This window comes from Eleutherodactylus coqui, chromosome 3 (genome assembly GCF_035609145.1).
Source record: "Eleutherodactylus coqui strain aEleCoq1 chromosome 3, aEleCoq1.hap1, whole genome shotgun sequence".
Classification (NCBI taxonomy): Eukaryota; Metazoa; Chordata; class Amphibia; order Anura; family Eleutherodactylidae; genus Eleutherodactylus; species Eleutherodactylus coqui.
Window position 1 is genome coordinate 309,868,959 of NC_089839.1, and position 13,861 is coordinate 309,882,819.

A 13,861-nucleotide genomic window follows, 5' to 3' on the forward strand; every position below is an offset into this window, starting at 1 on the left:
CTGGCAGGCCATATCTCAGAAGGACTGACCAGAGGTACTCGTGATTAACCCGATCAAACGCTTTGGCCTGATCCAAGGACAGCAAGTACCCCTCCCAGTGACCAGCCCTACCCTGCTCCACTGCCTCCCGGACACCAAGAACAGCGCTAAAGGTGCTACGGCCTGGAACAGAGCAATGCTGGGCCCCCGAGAGGAGCTGGGGTGCAAACTTGACCAACCGATTAAACAGCACTTTTGCCAGAACCTTCCTGTCCGTATTGAGAAGTGCTATGGGACGCCAGTTCTCAATACGGCTCGAGTCTTTACCCTTTGACAGAAGGATCAAAGCTGACCTCCTCATTGACTTTGGCAGAGTGCCCGAGGAAAGACACTCATTTAATACCTCCGTCAAGAGGGGACTCAAGAGGTCCTTGAAGGTCTTATAATACTCGGATGTTAGTCCATCCGGTCCTGGCGATTTTTTGAGCCGGAGCCCATCAATCGCCAGTTTAACTTCCTCTATTCTGATCTCTCCTGTCAAAACATCAAGAGAGGTGTCTACCCCCGGCTCAGGGACAGTTTCAGCCAGGAAAGCCGACATCACTTCCGAATCTAGATCCCTCTTTCCCAAGAGTTGCGAGTAGTAGGATCTGACGACCTCCAGAATCCCTGATCTGGATCGATTCAGGGATCCTGTACTATCGATCAGTCCAGTGACCACTTTACTATTCACTGACATCCTACAGTTTCTGTAAGGGTCGGGCGAGCGGTATTTCCCGAAATCCCTCTCAAAAACCAAGGATGCGTGTCTATCGTACTGGCACTTCTTGAGCAAAGATTTCACTCTGGAGATCTCCTCGCGGCTACCTCCAGTCGAAACGAGATGTTCGAGTTTCCTCCTCAGGCCGTTGTACAGGCGGTACCTGTCCAGGCATCTGAGGTTGGAGAGCTCTCGGAAGAACCTTGCCGCCCTCCTCTTGAACATCTCCCACCACTCTGACTTACTGCTACAGAGATCCAGTAATGGTACCTGGCTCTGCAGAAAATCCTCAAAGGACTGTCTTATCTCTGCTTCCTCCAGGAGTGATGAATTCAGTCTCCAAAAACCTCTGCCCATCCGGGGGGTTTCTGCAACATTCAGAGAAAACAATATTAGACAGTGATCGGAGAATTCCACCTCAACAACGGACACTGGTGAAGAGATGGCTTCCTCCTTCAAATAAAACCTGTCTATTCTAGACCTGCTCTGACCTCTATAATAGGTGAACCCCTCGTGGCCTGGGGTGTGCCGGATGTGGACATCCACCAGGCGAGCCTCGCTAGCTATACTATTAAGTGCGACGCTGTCAAAAGTCAACCGCCTGTCTCCAGAGCCTCCCCTATCGCGGGCTCTTGTGACTGCATTAAAGTCACCTCCAAAGACAACTTGGCGGCTGGTAAAAAGGTAGGGCTTGATCCTCATAAAGAGACTCTTCCTGTCCTTTTTTGACTGGGGACCATAGATGTTGACAAGTCTTAATTCTTGTCCCTTCATGAGGACATCTAAGATCAGGCACCTTCCCATTTCTAATTCAATTACTCGTCGGCATTCGACCGCTGCGGTAAAAAGTACCGCCACTCCGCTATACGGCTCGGCCGCAAGAGACCAGTAGGAAGGGCCTGACCTCCACTCCCTTTTTGCCTTATGTATGGCTGCCAAATCAGACAGCCTGGTCTCCTGCAAAAATAAAATGTCGGCTTCAACGCGGCCGAGAAAATCAAAGGCCGCAAATCTAGCCGTATCAGACTTAATGCTGGCAACGTTAATTGATGCCAGAGTCAGCGGAGTGGGTGCCGCCATCATGAGTGATTAAATTAGACGGCTTTCTTCCTCACACCCGCTTCCTCGGGGTCAGAGGAAAGCCCCTTGCTTCTTTTTTTGGACACAGATGTGTCCATAGCAGGGGATCCCCTGACCCCGTCGTCCTTGTTTCCAGGTTCCAGAGTAGCCTCCACCCCGGAAGGAACTATGCCTTCACGAGGTGGAGACTCAGCGCCCCCTGTTGACCCTTCCTTTGCCCTAGGAACCTTGCCCTCCGCCTCCCCCTCAGAAGAGGAGGAAGAGATGTCTCGGAGGGCTCGGAACCTATTGGAGAGTCCAACTGGAGGTGAGCAGGCTTTTCCTTCCAGTACTTGGCCCGGGGTGGGAGAAGATCTTGAATCCCCCCTTCGTTTCCTCCTCGTGGCACCTAGCTTACGCCGTTTCTCTAGCCACCTCTTGCCTTCCTCATCCACACTTTCGCAGTGAGAGGAATCTGCAGAGTTGGTCTCCTCCCTCTGGATCCTCCTGTCCTCCTCATCTAAATCGCTGTCCCTCAAAGCCTCAGCCGCGAGATTTGCTTCTGGAACAGGGGCCACCATTGATCCACCTGCTGTGGGTGCTCCTGTCAGCTCCCTGCTCCGTCTGCGTTTCTCCTGACGCCTCTGCTCCGCAGGCGTCTTTTGCCGGTTCTTCCCTGGCTCCTGAGCTCCTCCACCTCTGCTGGTCCCCTCACCCCCGGAGGCCACATCATGACCCCCATCCGTAGGTGCTGAGACCGCATTGGCAAAGGAGCGCGGACAGCGACTAAATGGGTGACCGAGGTCACCACACAGGTTACACCTAATCTCCGCACAGGAGGCGGCTAGATGACCCAGACCCCCACACAGAGCGCACTTCAAGGTCTTACAAGCGGCGCTCAAGTGTGAGGGGTCGCCGCACCTGTGGCAGAGCTTCGGCTGCCCCTGGTAAAAGGCCAAGATACGATCCCTGCCGAGGAAGGCTGCAGATGGTATGTGTGCCACTGAGTTACCTGAACGCTTCAGCTTGACCATGAACGTCCAGGCCCCAGACCATATGCCGTGCTCATCCCTGTTCTTTTGGGGCATCTCCGTCACCTCTCCGTACCTACTGAGCCACGTCATGATGTCAAAGCAAGAAAGTGACTCGTTACGAGTCAAAACGGTCACCTTCTTGATACCGTTCTGGCGAGACACCACCTGGATGGCAAAGTCTCGCCAGCCGGGCTCGTTTTTCACCAGCTCGTAATTCCCCCAGAAGATTTCTAAGCCCTCTGGGCGAACGAAGCTGATGTCAAACTCAGACGTGCCGTAAGGATGGATCAGGGCAAAGATGTCAACTGCCCTGAAGCCCATCTTCAGCAGAAGCTCCACTACCCTTGCCCTCGGAGGGCATGTATCATTGCCTCTCCAACGAAGACGGACCACATTCCTACGACCTGCGTCCTGCCCGGGTGTCGGTAGGGACCATACGGTCTCCCCCCTTTGCTCTCGGAAGGCACCCAAGCCATGTCTCTCTTTCCAGAGAGATAGATCCACCTCTCTTCCTCCAACTGTGATTGTACTCTCCCCCTTCCGTAAAGCCTCCAGGAGACGCTGTTGCAAAGCGCCCTCCCTAGAGCCTGGAGACAAGGAGGACCCCTCCCCTCCAGCGGCGACACTGGCATAACTCCTGCCAGTTGTTGTCGCCGCTGGAGGGGCGACTGGAACCCGTGACCCCCCCGGCCTATCCACCTTATCCCCTGGGCCTCTAGATCCCCGGCTGCCAGGGGGGCCCGAGGTGCCCGAAGGCCCAGAACCTGCAGAGAATTGTTTACTCTCGGCGTTGTCCCTCACATCCACCACACGCTCTCGCACATCCATACCCGGATCTACCACTTTTATCCTCGGATCATGTGGTCCATGGGTCCTGGCCTCTCCGGAGGTAGATGGTAAAGCCTCCGGAATTTTGCTTGTGTTTTTACTTTTTCCTTTTTTCTTTTTTGCCTCCACATCACTGGAGGCGCGGGATCCGGCCTGACTTACTCCCAGATTATGGGAGACCCCTGATTTTAGGTCCGCAGCCCCCTCCGCATCACAGGCAGCACTTGCTGCATTAGTGGCACCGCTGCCACCCTCCTTGCTGTTACCGCGACCTGCATCTGTACTGGCCTTTACTGCACCTTTCTTACTGACCTCCTTGCTCCTGTTACCAACTAACACAGGGACAGGGGGTCTGACCAGCTGGGCCCTTTTCTCCCCAACTCCCTGCTCCAGGCCCACCACAGAGTCCGAGCCAGGGGGGTTTTTGGGGTCAGAACTCTGATCCGACTTTGCAGCCAGATCAGTCCTCACGGGAACTTTGACAAACACAAGCTTTTCCTGCAGCTTAACAGGTTTCTTTTTCTTTTTCTTTATCTCTACATCCTCCTCCGGCATCTCATTGCCAAACATGAAGCCCCCAATATGCAGAGAGGCTTCTGGCTGTGGGGTCTTCTGCACTTGTAGCCTTCCTGCGTTTCCCTCCACCTCTGATTCCCCTGAGGTAGATGGCAGTCCAATTTCCTCAGGCAACAGCTCTCTGGAACTTGTAGTGCCACTGGGTGTTGGTACTAGCTCTTGTGAGCATACGGGCTGCTCCTCCAGGGTCTCCTGCACATCCTCAAACAATTCCTCATCTGAGGCTTCATCATTGCTTGACTCGCTTTGCTCCTGGCCACTGCACCTTGCCGCCATCTTTGCAAACCGGTCATCATTTATTATTTTTTCCTTAAAGGGACCGCTCTCCTCCAGTATTTTCTCCCTCACCGCTTCCCACATTCTAATGCAGTCCTTGCATTTCTTTATTGCCCTTCTGGCTTCTGCCTTTCTGTCCTTAGAAGCATTTTGCTCCATGATCAGCTTGGCATCGCGCACCTTCCCTTTTTGCATGACCAACATTTTTCCAGCAAAGTTATAGTCATTAATACTCTTCGCCAGCCTGGAGGCCAGCTCAATCACTGATTCCTCCTTCTTTCTTTCGCTCCACTTACCCATACTTGCCAGGGTCTGCGGCTCACCTGCTCTCCTGCGGGTCTGGCTGCGGGTCACAATCTCACTCCCTGCGCTATCAGAAGCCGCCGTGCTGACAAATGGTGCCACGCTGCTGCTGCAGCCACGACCAGGTCCAAGTCTCTTCTTACCTCCAGCAGAAGCTCCTGTTTTCCTGCGTGCTGCTGGCTTCTCCGGCACCAGTGGCAAACTTTCTTTTGGCATTGCTGATGCCAGCAATGCCTTCACTTCCCTCCCTCCCCCCGAGTGGCCCCGGGGAGAGGAGGTGCGGGACTCCATATCCAACAAAGCCCAGAAAAGTGCACCTTCTCTGGGATCCAAATTCAGCAAAACCTCCTTCTCTGACCACACCCTGGAAGTTGCAGAGCTTCACCAGCACACACCTACTCCAGAAGCTGCACTCACTATTCTGCTGGTGGAGTCACTGTGTACATACATTACTTATCCTGTACTGATCCTGAGTTACATCCTGTATTATACTCCAGAGCTGCACTCACTATTCTGCTGGTGGAGTCACTGTCTACATACATTACTTATCCTGTACTGATCCTGAGTTACATCCTGTATTATACTCCAGAGCTGCACTCACTATTCTGCTGGTGGAGTCACTGTGTACATACATTACTTATCCTGTACTGCTCCTGAGTTACATCCTGTATTATACTCCAGAGCTGCCCTCCCTATTCTGCTGGTGGAGTCACTGTGTACATACCTTACTTATCCTGTACTGACCCGGAGTTACATCCTGTATTATACTGCAGAGCTGCACTCACTATTCTGCTGGTGGAGTCACTGTGTACATACATTACTTATCCTGTACTGCTCAGACCGCCGTCAGTCCGCTTCTCCGTGTCAGACAGGGTGCATTGCTCATCACCCGTCGGTGACCGTCCGTGTATTGCACCCCTGCGGGGGGTCGTATCTTCTCACTTCTCTCAAAAAAGATGGATTTAATCTGCCACATTGCAACTGCAAAACGGGACCCCCGGGGGTCTGCTTAGCGCATTACCATAGACTTCAGCGCTCTTTCAGCTTTATTATGGGGGCCTCAAATTCTTTGTCTGGGTTACCCAGAACTATTGAAGACCTGTCCTCAATAATTGACTGGCGGAGGCCTGCCAGGTAGGACCCCCGCCCCCCAGCTGTCACCTTTCCTGCTATCATGGGGACAGAGCTGGAAGCTGACTGCTTCATATGCCTTGCGATGCCCCAGGTTGTGCTTTCATTGAGTTCAGTGGAAGTCGTGCTTATATTGCCAACTCGGACCACCAGATAGCCGTTAATCCTGAATTGCGGACCCCCACTGATCAATTATTGATGAGCAACCCTGAGGACAGGGCACCAGTAGTTTAGTCCCAGACAACACTGAAGTCCCTGTGGCCTCGTGCTGCTATGTGATGCCTCTGTATATAGCCCGTTGTGGCACGTGCCCCTTCCTCCCGTTGTAGCCTGCGAGGGGCAAGCCCCCTCACCATTGTGGCCCACGAGGGGCAAGCCCCCTCACCATTGTGGCCCACGAGGGGGACGCGGCCGCATTTTTACATCGACTGATGGTCCGTGCATCATATTCGCATGAAACTCGAATCTCTGCCTTAGGGAAGAACGGGCGGTTCTTAAACAGGACTTGCTGTAGTTTTTCCATCTCGTAGCAATCTATAATCTGTCCTGGCATCACGACGCTACAGATATGAGCGCTGATACTAGGAGATCAGGTGGTGACGCTGCGGCCTCTGATTGGCTGCAGCAGTCATGTGACATCCAGTGATATCTTCTGCAACAAATATGGTGACCGTGGCAAGGCTGCAGCGCTGGATCGCAGTGGCAGAGGATGGGTAAGTACTACTCCTTTAGGTATTGTAGCACAGTGGGTGCTTTAGAGGAAATGTCCAGTAACTGGACAACCCCTTTAAGAGGTTGTCCAGGACTAAGATACTGATGACCGCTCCTCAGGATTGGTGGGCATCCGCCGGTCAGATGAGCTCCTCGTTTTCCTCTCAGGTGACATCGCGTTCCTCCATCACATGACCAGAGAGCATTGAGCTGCAATACCAGACACAGCCGCTATACTATGGGGGCGCTGCTCCCGGTGTGAAGTGGCTGCGGTGCTCAACAAAGTGCCTTGCAAAGTGTAAAATGCGCTGTGAAAGCTGCAGCAAACAATTGGCATGCAGTGGATTTACCGTCACCGCATGTCAGTTCTCTGCGAATGAGATTCTTTAAAATCAGATCCACTTGGCTTTCGCGCTTAGTGACCCGCTGCCATCTCTGAGGGCGGCACAAGGTGGCGCCGGTCACACGGATTGCAGTATGTCGGCTGCCTGGATCTGTGCAGGAGTTGTGGAGAAACTTGCATTTATCACTAGCAGCACATTCATAAGGGAATACAGGAAGTAGTCCTGGATATCCATGAGCCTAGCCACACCCACCCCGCCCTCCAGCCAATGATTGATGTGCATAATGAGAGTTGCCAATCACTGGCTGGAGGGTGGAGTGGGTGTGGCTGGAGGGCAGAGTGGGTGTGGCTGGAGGGCAGGGTGGGTGTGGCTGGAGGGCAGGGTGGGTGTGGCTGGAGGGCAGGGTGGGTGTGGCTGGAGGGCAGGGTGGGTGTGGCTGGAGGGCAGAGTGGGTGTGGCTGGAGGGCGGGGTGGGTGTGGCAGCAGCTCATGAATGTGCTGGTAATGGGAAATGCAAGTTTCTCCACAACTCCTGCACAGATCCCCCCAGCAGACACATAAGTGGGACCGGCACGATCTTATGGAGCGGTCAGCGAGGGGGTCAGTAAGAGGGTGACAGTCTCATTAAGGTCGGCAGCACTTGCGCCCGTGTGAATAAGCCCTTGTGGGTCATGCAGAGACCTAATGCGCTGCAGCGGACTGGAGGCTTTAGTTCATCATTCTCATCTACGCCTGCGACCGCCTCCGCATCGCCACCTATCGCTGTAAGATCGTCCGCGGTTTTTACATGTGGAATCCGAGATCCAAACATCGGAGGTGAAATAGTCATCCCTCCCCATCTGCTCTGATCGTGTGTCGGTCTACACTGTAGTTCTTGCATTCTACTCCTGCACAGGGTTTGATGATTCCGCTACCATCGGTGGTGGCTTGTGAATGTCACATTTACATTGGGGTGAAGTCACCGGACGTCCTGCCTCACCAGGCAGAATGCCGGCTTTGTGACCACGGCGCGGACGTCTGGTCTGCGGCGCTGCGGCGGTTTGGCGATTCCTCACACTGCCGCTCTGTTCCTCCAGCTGTGCGGATGGCAGCGAGCCGCGCTTAATGATTGTGTCTGGGGATGAATCGATGGGCTCTGTGTGAGACGCCGGATCATCCGCTGACAAGTGACCCCAGCGGCGGCGCAGATCACCGGAGGAGAGCCGCACAATGCATAATGGAGGCGCTTGTGTCTGCTTTGGCTTCCGTTCTCCCTGTGCAGGAGAGACCCTCCAAGTAACTATGGGGTATTAGTCCTTAAAGGGGCATTCTGGGACTTTAGCCTATCCTGAGGTCATCAGTAGGGGGTCCACCACCCTGGACCCTCGGCGATCAGCTGATTGTCTGGCCGGCTGTCAGTGCAGCGGGCTGGGCGGTATCGTAGGTGGTTGGGGGGGGGGGGGGGGGCGCTGCCTCCCTCTACACTTGGGGTCACTAGAAGTATAATACACTGTAATACCCCAGCCAAGGCGATGGCTGCGGTGTATAACGGCATTACTTCCTACACGGCTTGTCAGATTTTCCCTGTGTGACCGGCAGTAGGATTGCCACTAAACCCCCAGGTGAATTACCTGGCTTTCCTAAATCCTGAAAGGCAAGCAATATGGTAACTGGGAGTGCAGAACTGCATTTACTTCTCAGGACACGCGGAAAGCTGAGTGAGCTCTTAATGCAAACTGACAGCCTGATTGCCGTTACCCCCTCCAGGACAAGCGTCCGGGGCTTCGGCTAAATCCACCATTGTGTTCTGTTGTTCAACTCCATCATCTAAGCAGAACAGAAGCTTGGAAGTGCCGCACCCTACTTTCCCAAAGTCCTGAATAGCAGCTATGTTACTGCCATACTTGGCTCTTCCTGGAAAAGACCTTGGCTTTTAGCCATCTTTCTGTCTGCATGAAGTTCACCCAGCTTTCCTTGTGTCCAGAACTAGGCAGATTGACTATTCAGAAATCTAGAAAAGCTGGGTCACATGTATTACTGCATTACTAAACAGAATTACTTTTCCAACAGGAGGAAAGCTGGGTGAGCTTTGTATGCAAAGTGAGAGATCTCTAGAATGCTACTGACTCTTCCAGGGCAAGCCTGGCTTTCCCAGATTCCTGACCGGCAGATATGCAGCTTTCTTACTTGACCTACTTGGTAGTTGGGCTTTTGAGAAGGTTGGTTGCTCACCCAGCTTTCCTCATGTCAGAAACATTATAGTGTGAGAGGTTTACCCGGATGACATATTGCGGTTTGCTGCGCTATCGCCACCGGGATTTCATGCCCGCGCCGAGGGTGTCCAGGCGAGTCTCCGATGAAGATGTGAGCATGGCCATAGCGGTCTGTGAACCTGGTTTTCTATCGCTCTCCGCCTGATAAAGCTTCTCTGTGCTGCCAACCTGGAATAAGCCCTGTGCCAGCTGTGCCCCTGCCAAGACGCTGAATGCCTTCCGCTCATGTGACAGCACATTGCCACACGAGCCGCGTCTGTGGGATCGGGGACGGGCGCGCTGCCAGCACTTCTGGCTTGTCGTCTAGTCATTAAAAGCTCTGCAACTCTTTAATCTACTCATTTCCAGTTTTGCATCATGTTCAGTGTCTCTGCTTGCTGTCAGTGAACGGAAACGTTTTCTCTCTACACAGACCCCGTTACGATCAGGAACAGCTGACACAGCTGCAGGTCTTGTTACAATGTGTCAGAGCTGTAAATGCAGGTTGGGACTCAATGCCAACTTCCGGCATCGTTCCCTAATGGCGCCACTTTTCAGATGGTGACCTAAGGGCTCATTCACATTGGCGTATTCCGTTTCCGTCCGTGAGTGCGTTACGTATTCTCTGTATTTGTGTGCTGTATGTCTTGTTGGCGCACATTATTGACATTTCACACGTGCAAAAAAAACATGCAACATCGCGCCATTTATTTTATGCAGAAATAAGCAGTGACTACGCGTGTAAAAAAGCACGGCGCCCCCGATGTGCAGGGAGTGTACGGCGTGTTCACGGACCGCACCCACATCCGCCGTGTGAATGAGCCCCAAGATGCCTCATTCATCTGTCAGTATCAGTTTGTGCGCATTTTTTTAATTTTATTTTTTTTCCTATTTTTTGCCGCCTTCTAGAAGAACGACGAGAACGGAAACTGCTCCAGAGAAAGCATCGAGTTCCCCACCACCAACCTGTATGAGCTGGAGAGCCGGGTGCTGACCGACCACTGGTCCATCCCCTACAAGAGAGAGGAGTCCCTGGGAAAGTGCTTGATAGCGTCCACCTACCTGGCGAAACTTAGTAAGTTAACCCCTTAATGACCGCATCTGTTTAGGCCTCCAACGGGTGTTTCCATCTCCTCCAAACTTGGCTACGATGGAAGCCCCGCTGCGTACGATGGAAGCCCCGCTGCGTACGATGGGAGCCCCGCTGCGTACGATGGGAGCCCCGCTGCGTACGATGGGAGCCCCGCTGCGTACGATGGGAGCCCCGCTGCGTACGATGGGAGCCCCGCTGCGTACGAGGGAGCTGGAAGCTGGTGGGCAAAGCCGCTTACGTAACTCCAAGCGAATGCGGGTCCGGCTGGCTTCACGTTACACTGAAAACCTCATGGGGATGGAACCTGGATGGCGCCGTAAGGGAGAATACGTCTCTCTGGTCCCCGTTGGACTTTACACTGGACATAAAGTTCAGTCTGTGACCGCGTCTCTGGGAGCCCCATGAAGGAGTCCTCTGATCGTGCAGCCGACGCTCAACCACAGCGATCAAAGGGTCAGAGCCGGAGCTTGGCTGCCAATAAAGGGGTTCTCCAGGGAAATACTATTGACGATGGATCCTCAGGATAGGTCACCACTAGTTGATCAGCTGGGATCTGCCGCTCGGGACCCCGACCGATCAGCTGATTGACTTTTTACACCCACCGAGTGCCGCACGACAATGTGACCCTTCTCAGATTGCCGTGCTCGGCCATAGGCTTGTAGACATCGCCCGGCTTCCTGTCACCTCCCCTAACAGACCATAACATGGTGCGAAAGGCAGGTAACAAGTCCCTTTAATAGGAAGACATCCTTTGCCGACTTCACAAGGCCCCAAGACCGCCATGGCAGCCAAAGGGCATCTAACAATCTCATCGGGAGGGGGGGCATTCGAGAGACGTGGGAGCCCCCCGGTTCTGTCAGGCCATATAAATGCCGTTGTCAGCATGGACAGCAAACCTGTAAATGGTAAAGGGCTTGTTCCAGTTGTGAACTATTTATGGTCTATCCTCTGGACTGGTCATCAATACTAGACTGCAGGTGGTCCGTCGCCCAGGACCCCCACTGATCAGCTGTTCGGGGGCCACTGCATCATGCGCTAGGCTGGTTTTGCAGGAAATTATCTATAGAGAAAAAAAAGTCTCCTTGTGCAAGTTGTTATAGAGGAGTACGGGGCAGAGGAAGGTCGCTTCTCACCCGGGTTAGCGGCCCGACCTGCCAATGTGCCCGACAATGCAGCCAGCTCCATAGACAAGCTGAATGCAAAGTCTGAGAGATCCCGGCACGCTGAACACACAGGCGGGACACGAGCAGTGTAAGTCGGTGTATAGTGGCTTTATTACATGGGCAACACATTTGCGCATCAGAAGGATGCCTTCATCCGGCCACTGACAGCTCTGTTCCACTGCACTGGCCGGGTTTAGTATTGCAGGCACTGAAGTGAATGGGAACTTGGCCTGCAATACTGAGCCTGATCACTGCAGCGGGAACGGAGCCGTCTGCTTCCTGCAGAAATTGTCTCATTGAAGAGTGTTGCAGCCCAGTGGACAGATGATCGGCAGATGTCCTGAGCGGCGGACCCCGTGGATCTACTGTTAATGACTCGTCCTGCGGACGGTCCATGAATAATTTACAGCTGGACAACCCTTTTACACAGCCTGGATCAGAGTTATTTCCAATCCCAGCCGTTGTGGCTCGCAGTCAGACACCCGCCGCGTATGGAGCGCGCTTGGCTCCCAAGACTGCCCTATAGATTAACACCCGGTATCTGCCTGATATGTGCGACAGATATCAGGACGGGGTTAAGCGAGGAGTAATGTTATTGGGTGTGATATATCTGGGTACTGTTAGCACCTCGTCCTTAGCCCATACTTTGGCTCGTGGTCATGTTTGCGATGGTGTTCTGCCCTTCGTTAAAACTGCGGTGATAATGATGGCGAGGATGTCGGTCAGCAGGAATGATCCCAGTGGCAGCCGTCCAGCGCTCCTCCGGGACTTATAAATAGCTGGCTGACCGTCTGATGCCGCCCTGTCACTACTCTCTATATAGCTTTATTATCCTTGCCCTCCTGCAGAGCTGTGCGGACTACAAATCCCAGCATCCTCTGCTTAACATAAACTGGACAACAATATTGTGCCGGGATGATCAGCGGGTTTTTTTTTGGGGGGGGGAGGATCAGCTGAATCACATGTATTCGGTGCTGAGAATCTTCTATGTGTGACTATGGCTGGACTCACGCCGGCGATTCCACTTGCGCAATTCGTGGTTGCGTCTGCACTGAGAATCCGCGGTAAAAGTGGGCATTGAAAAGTTGTACATTTGCTTTTTTGCACACATTTGCGGATGCAAACTGTATATTCCGCAAGTGGAGGAAAAATGTCAGCAGGCTTTATTTTGCTGTGGACAGCCTCCATTAAAGTCAATGGAGGCCGTCCCACCCGCAGCCTATATGCAATTATCATAAGGGGCGTGGTACCCGCGTCATCGCTAAGCAACAGCGTGGGAAATGCAAATGCTGAAGAAAAAAAAACTGTACTGCGCAATATAGAAACGGGTACGCAGGGTCACCGATGGGCTCACAGCTGGAATTCGCTGCGGGCCTCCCCATGCAGAGTCCGGTCTGCCCGTGTGAGCCCGACCGATCAGCCGCTCCTCTTATAACGCTCTAGTTCTGTTCTGGTATTACACGTTCTCTGTTGCTCTTCTCTCGCAGGTCTGTCAGATTCTGATGAAAACTGTAAGCGGTTCATGGAGCGATGCATGCCGGAGGCTTTTAAGAAGGTGAAGTAGATGCTCGAATCTGTTAGTTCCTTAGAAAGTGTCGCTTCTTGCGTACTTTTAGCTGCAGCTTTTTGCGTGGTCTAGCATCACATTTATGGGGTCTGTCCTTGCAATGACTGTTAATAGAGGGTGGAGCAAGTCCAGGACCCCCCCCCCCCCTCCCCATCACCCACCTCCTGGGGTTCACATGCCCGATTACATGTGGACTGGGGGTGTTCCTGAACTGTCACTTTAAGGAAAAAGAATTGTACACATATGCTTTGGCAATCTGCAGGCTGCGGCTCTCGCACTGACTTGCTTCTGCGGTTTCTTGCAGCTGCTGACGTCCAGCGCCGTCCACAAATGGGGCACCGAGATCCACGAGGGAATCTACAACATGTTGATGCTGCTGGTGGATCTGGTGGCAGAACGAATCAAGCAGGAACCTATACCCACCGGGCTCCTGGGCGTCCTCACCATGGTAACGGGTCTAGATTTCCTCCAGACACCGCGGAATATTATGTATTATATGGGTAGCTCTGATATCTGTCCCTCCTTATTTTCCAGGCCTTTAACCCCGACAATGAATATCACTTCAAGAACCGGATGAAGATGTGCCAGAAAAACTGGGCTGACGTCTTTGGAGGGGAAGGAAACACGTACGCCATTTCACCAGCCAGCGCCCTACAGAAGGTGCGGATACTTATAGTATACAATACAAAAGTATATACGGTGCTTGATGCATAAGCGGATGGTATTCTCTGGAGTATTCTTTAACCCCTTGAGTGGCACGCCCGGAAATTTTCCGGGACGAGCTCCACTGCTCATAGCGACATAGC

General features: G+C 53.1%; 1 protein-coding gene across 2 annotated transcripts in view; it reads left to right on the top strand.

The window, feature by feature from the left end:
* Positions 1–13,861, top strand: part of USP24 (ubiquitin specific peptidase 24) — a 112,965-nt gene that overhangs the window by 20,691 nt on the left and 78,413 nt on the right. For both annotated transcript variants that reach the window (XM_066597884.1, XM_066597885.1), the window contains exons 2-5: positions 10,142–10,307; positions 12,976–13,043; positions 13,360–13,503; positions 13,590–13,715. In XM_066597884.1, the coding sequence (XP_066453981.1) occupies positions 10,142–10,307; positions 12,976–13,043; positions 13,360–13,503; positions 13,590–13,715 (504 nt within the window). The remainder of the gene's footprint in view (positions 1–10,141; positions 10,308–12,975; positions 13,044–13,359; positions 13,504–13,589; positions 13,716–13,861) is intronic.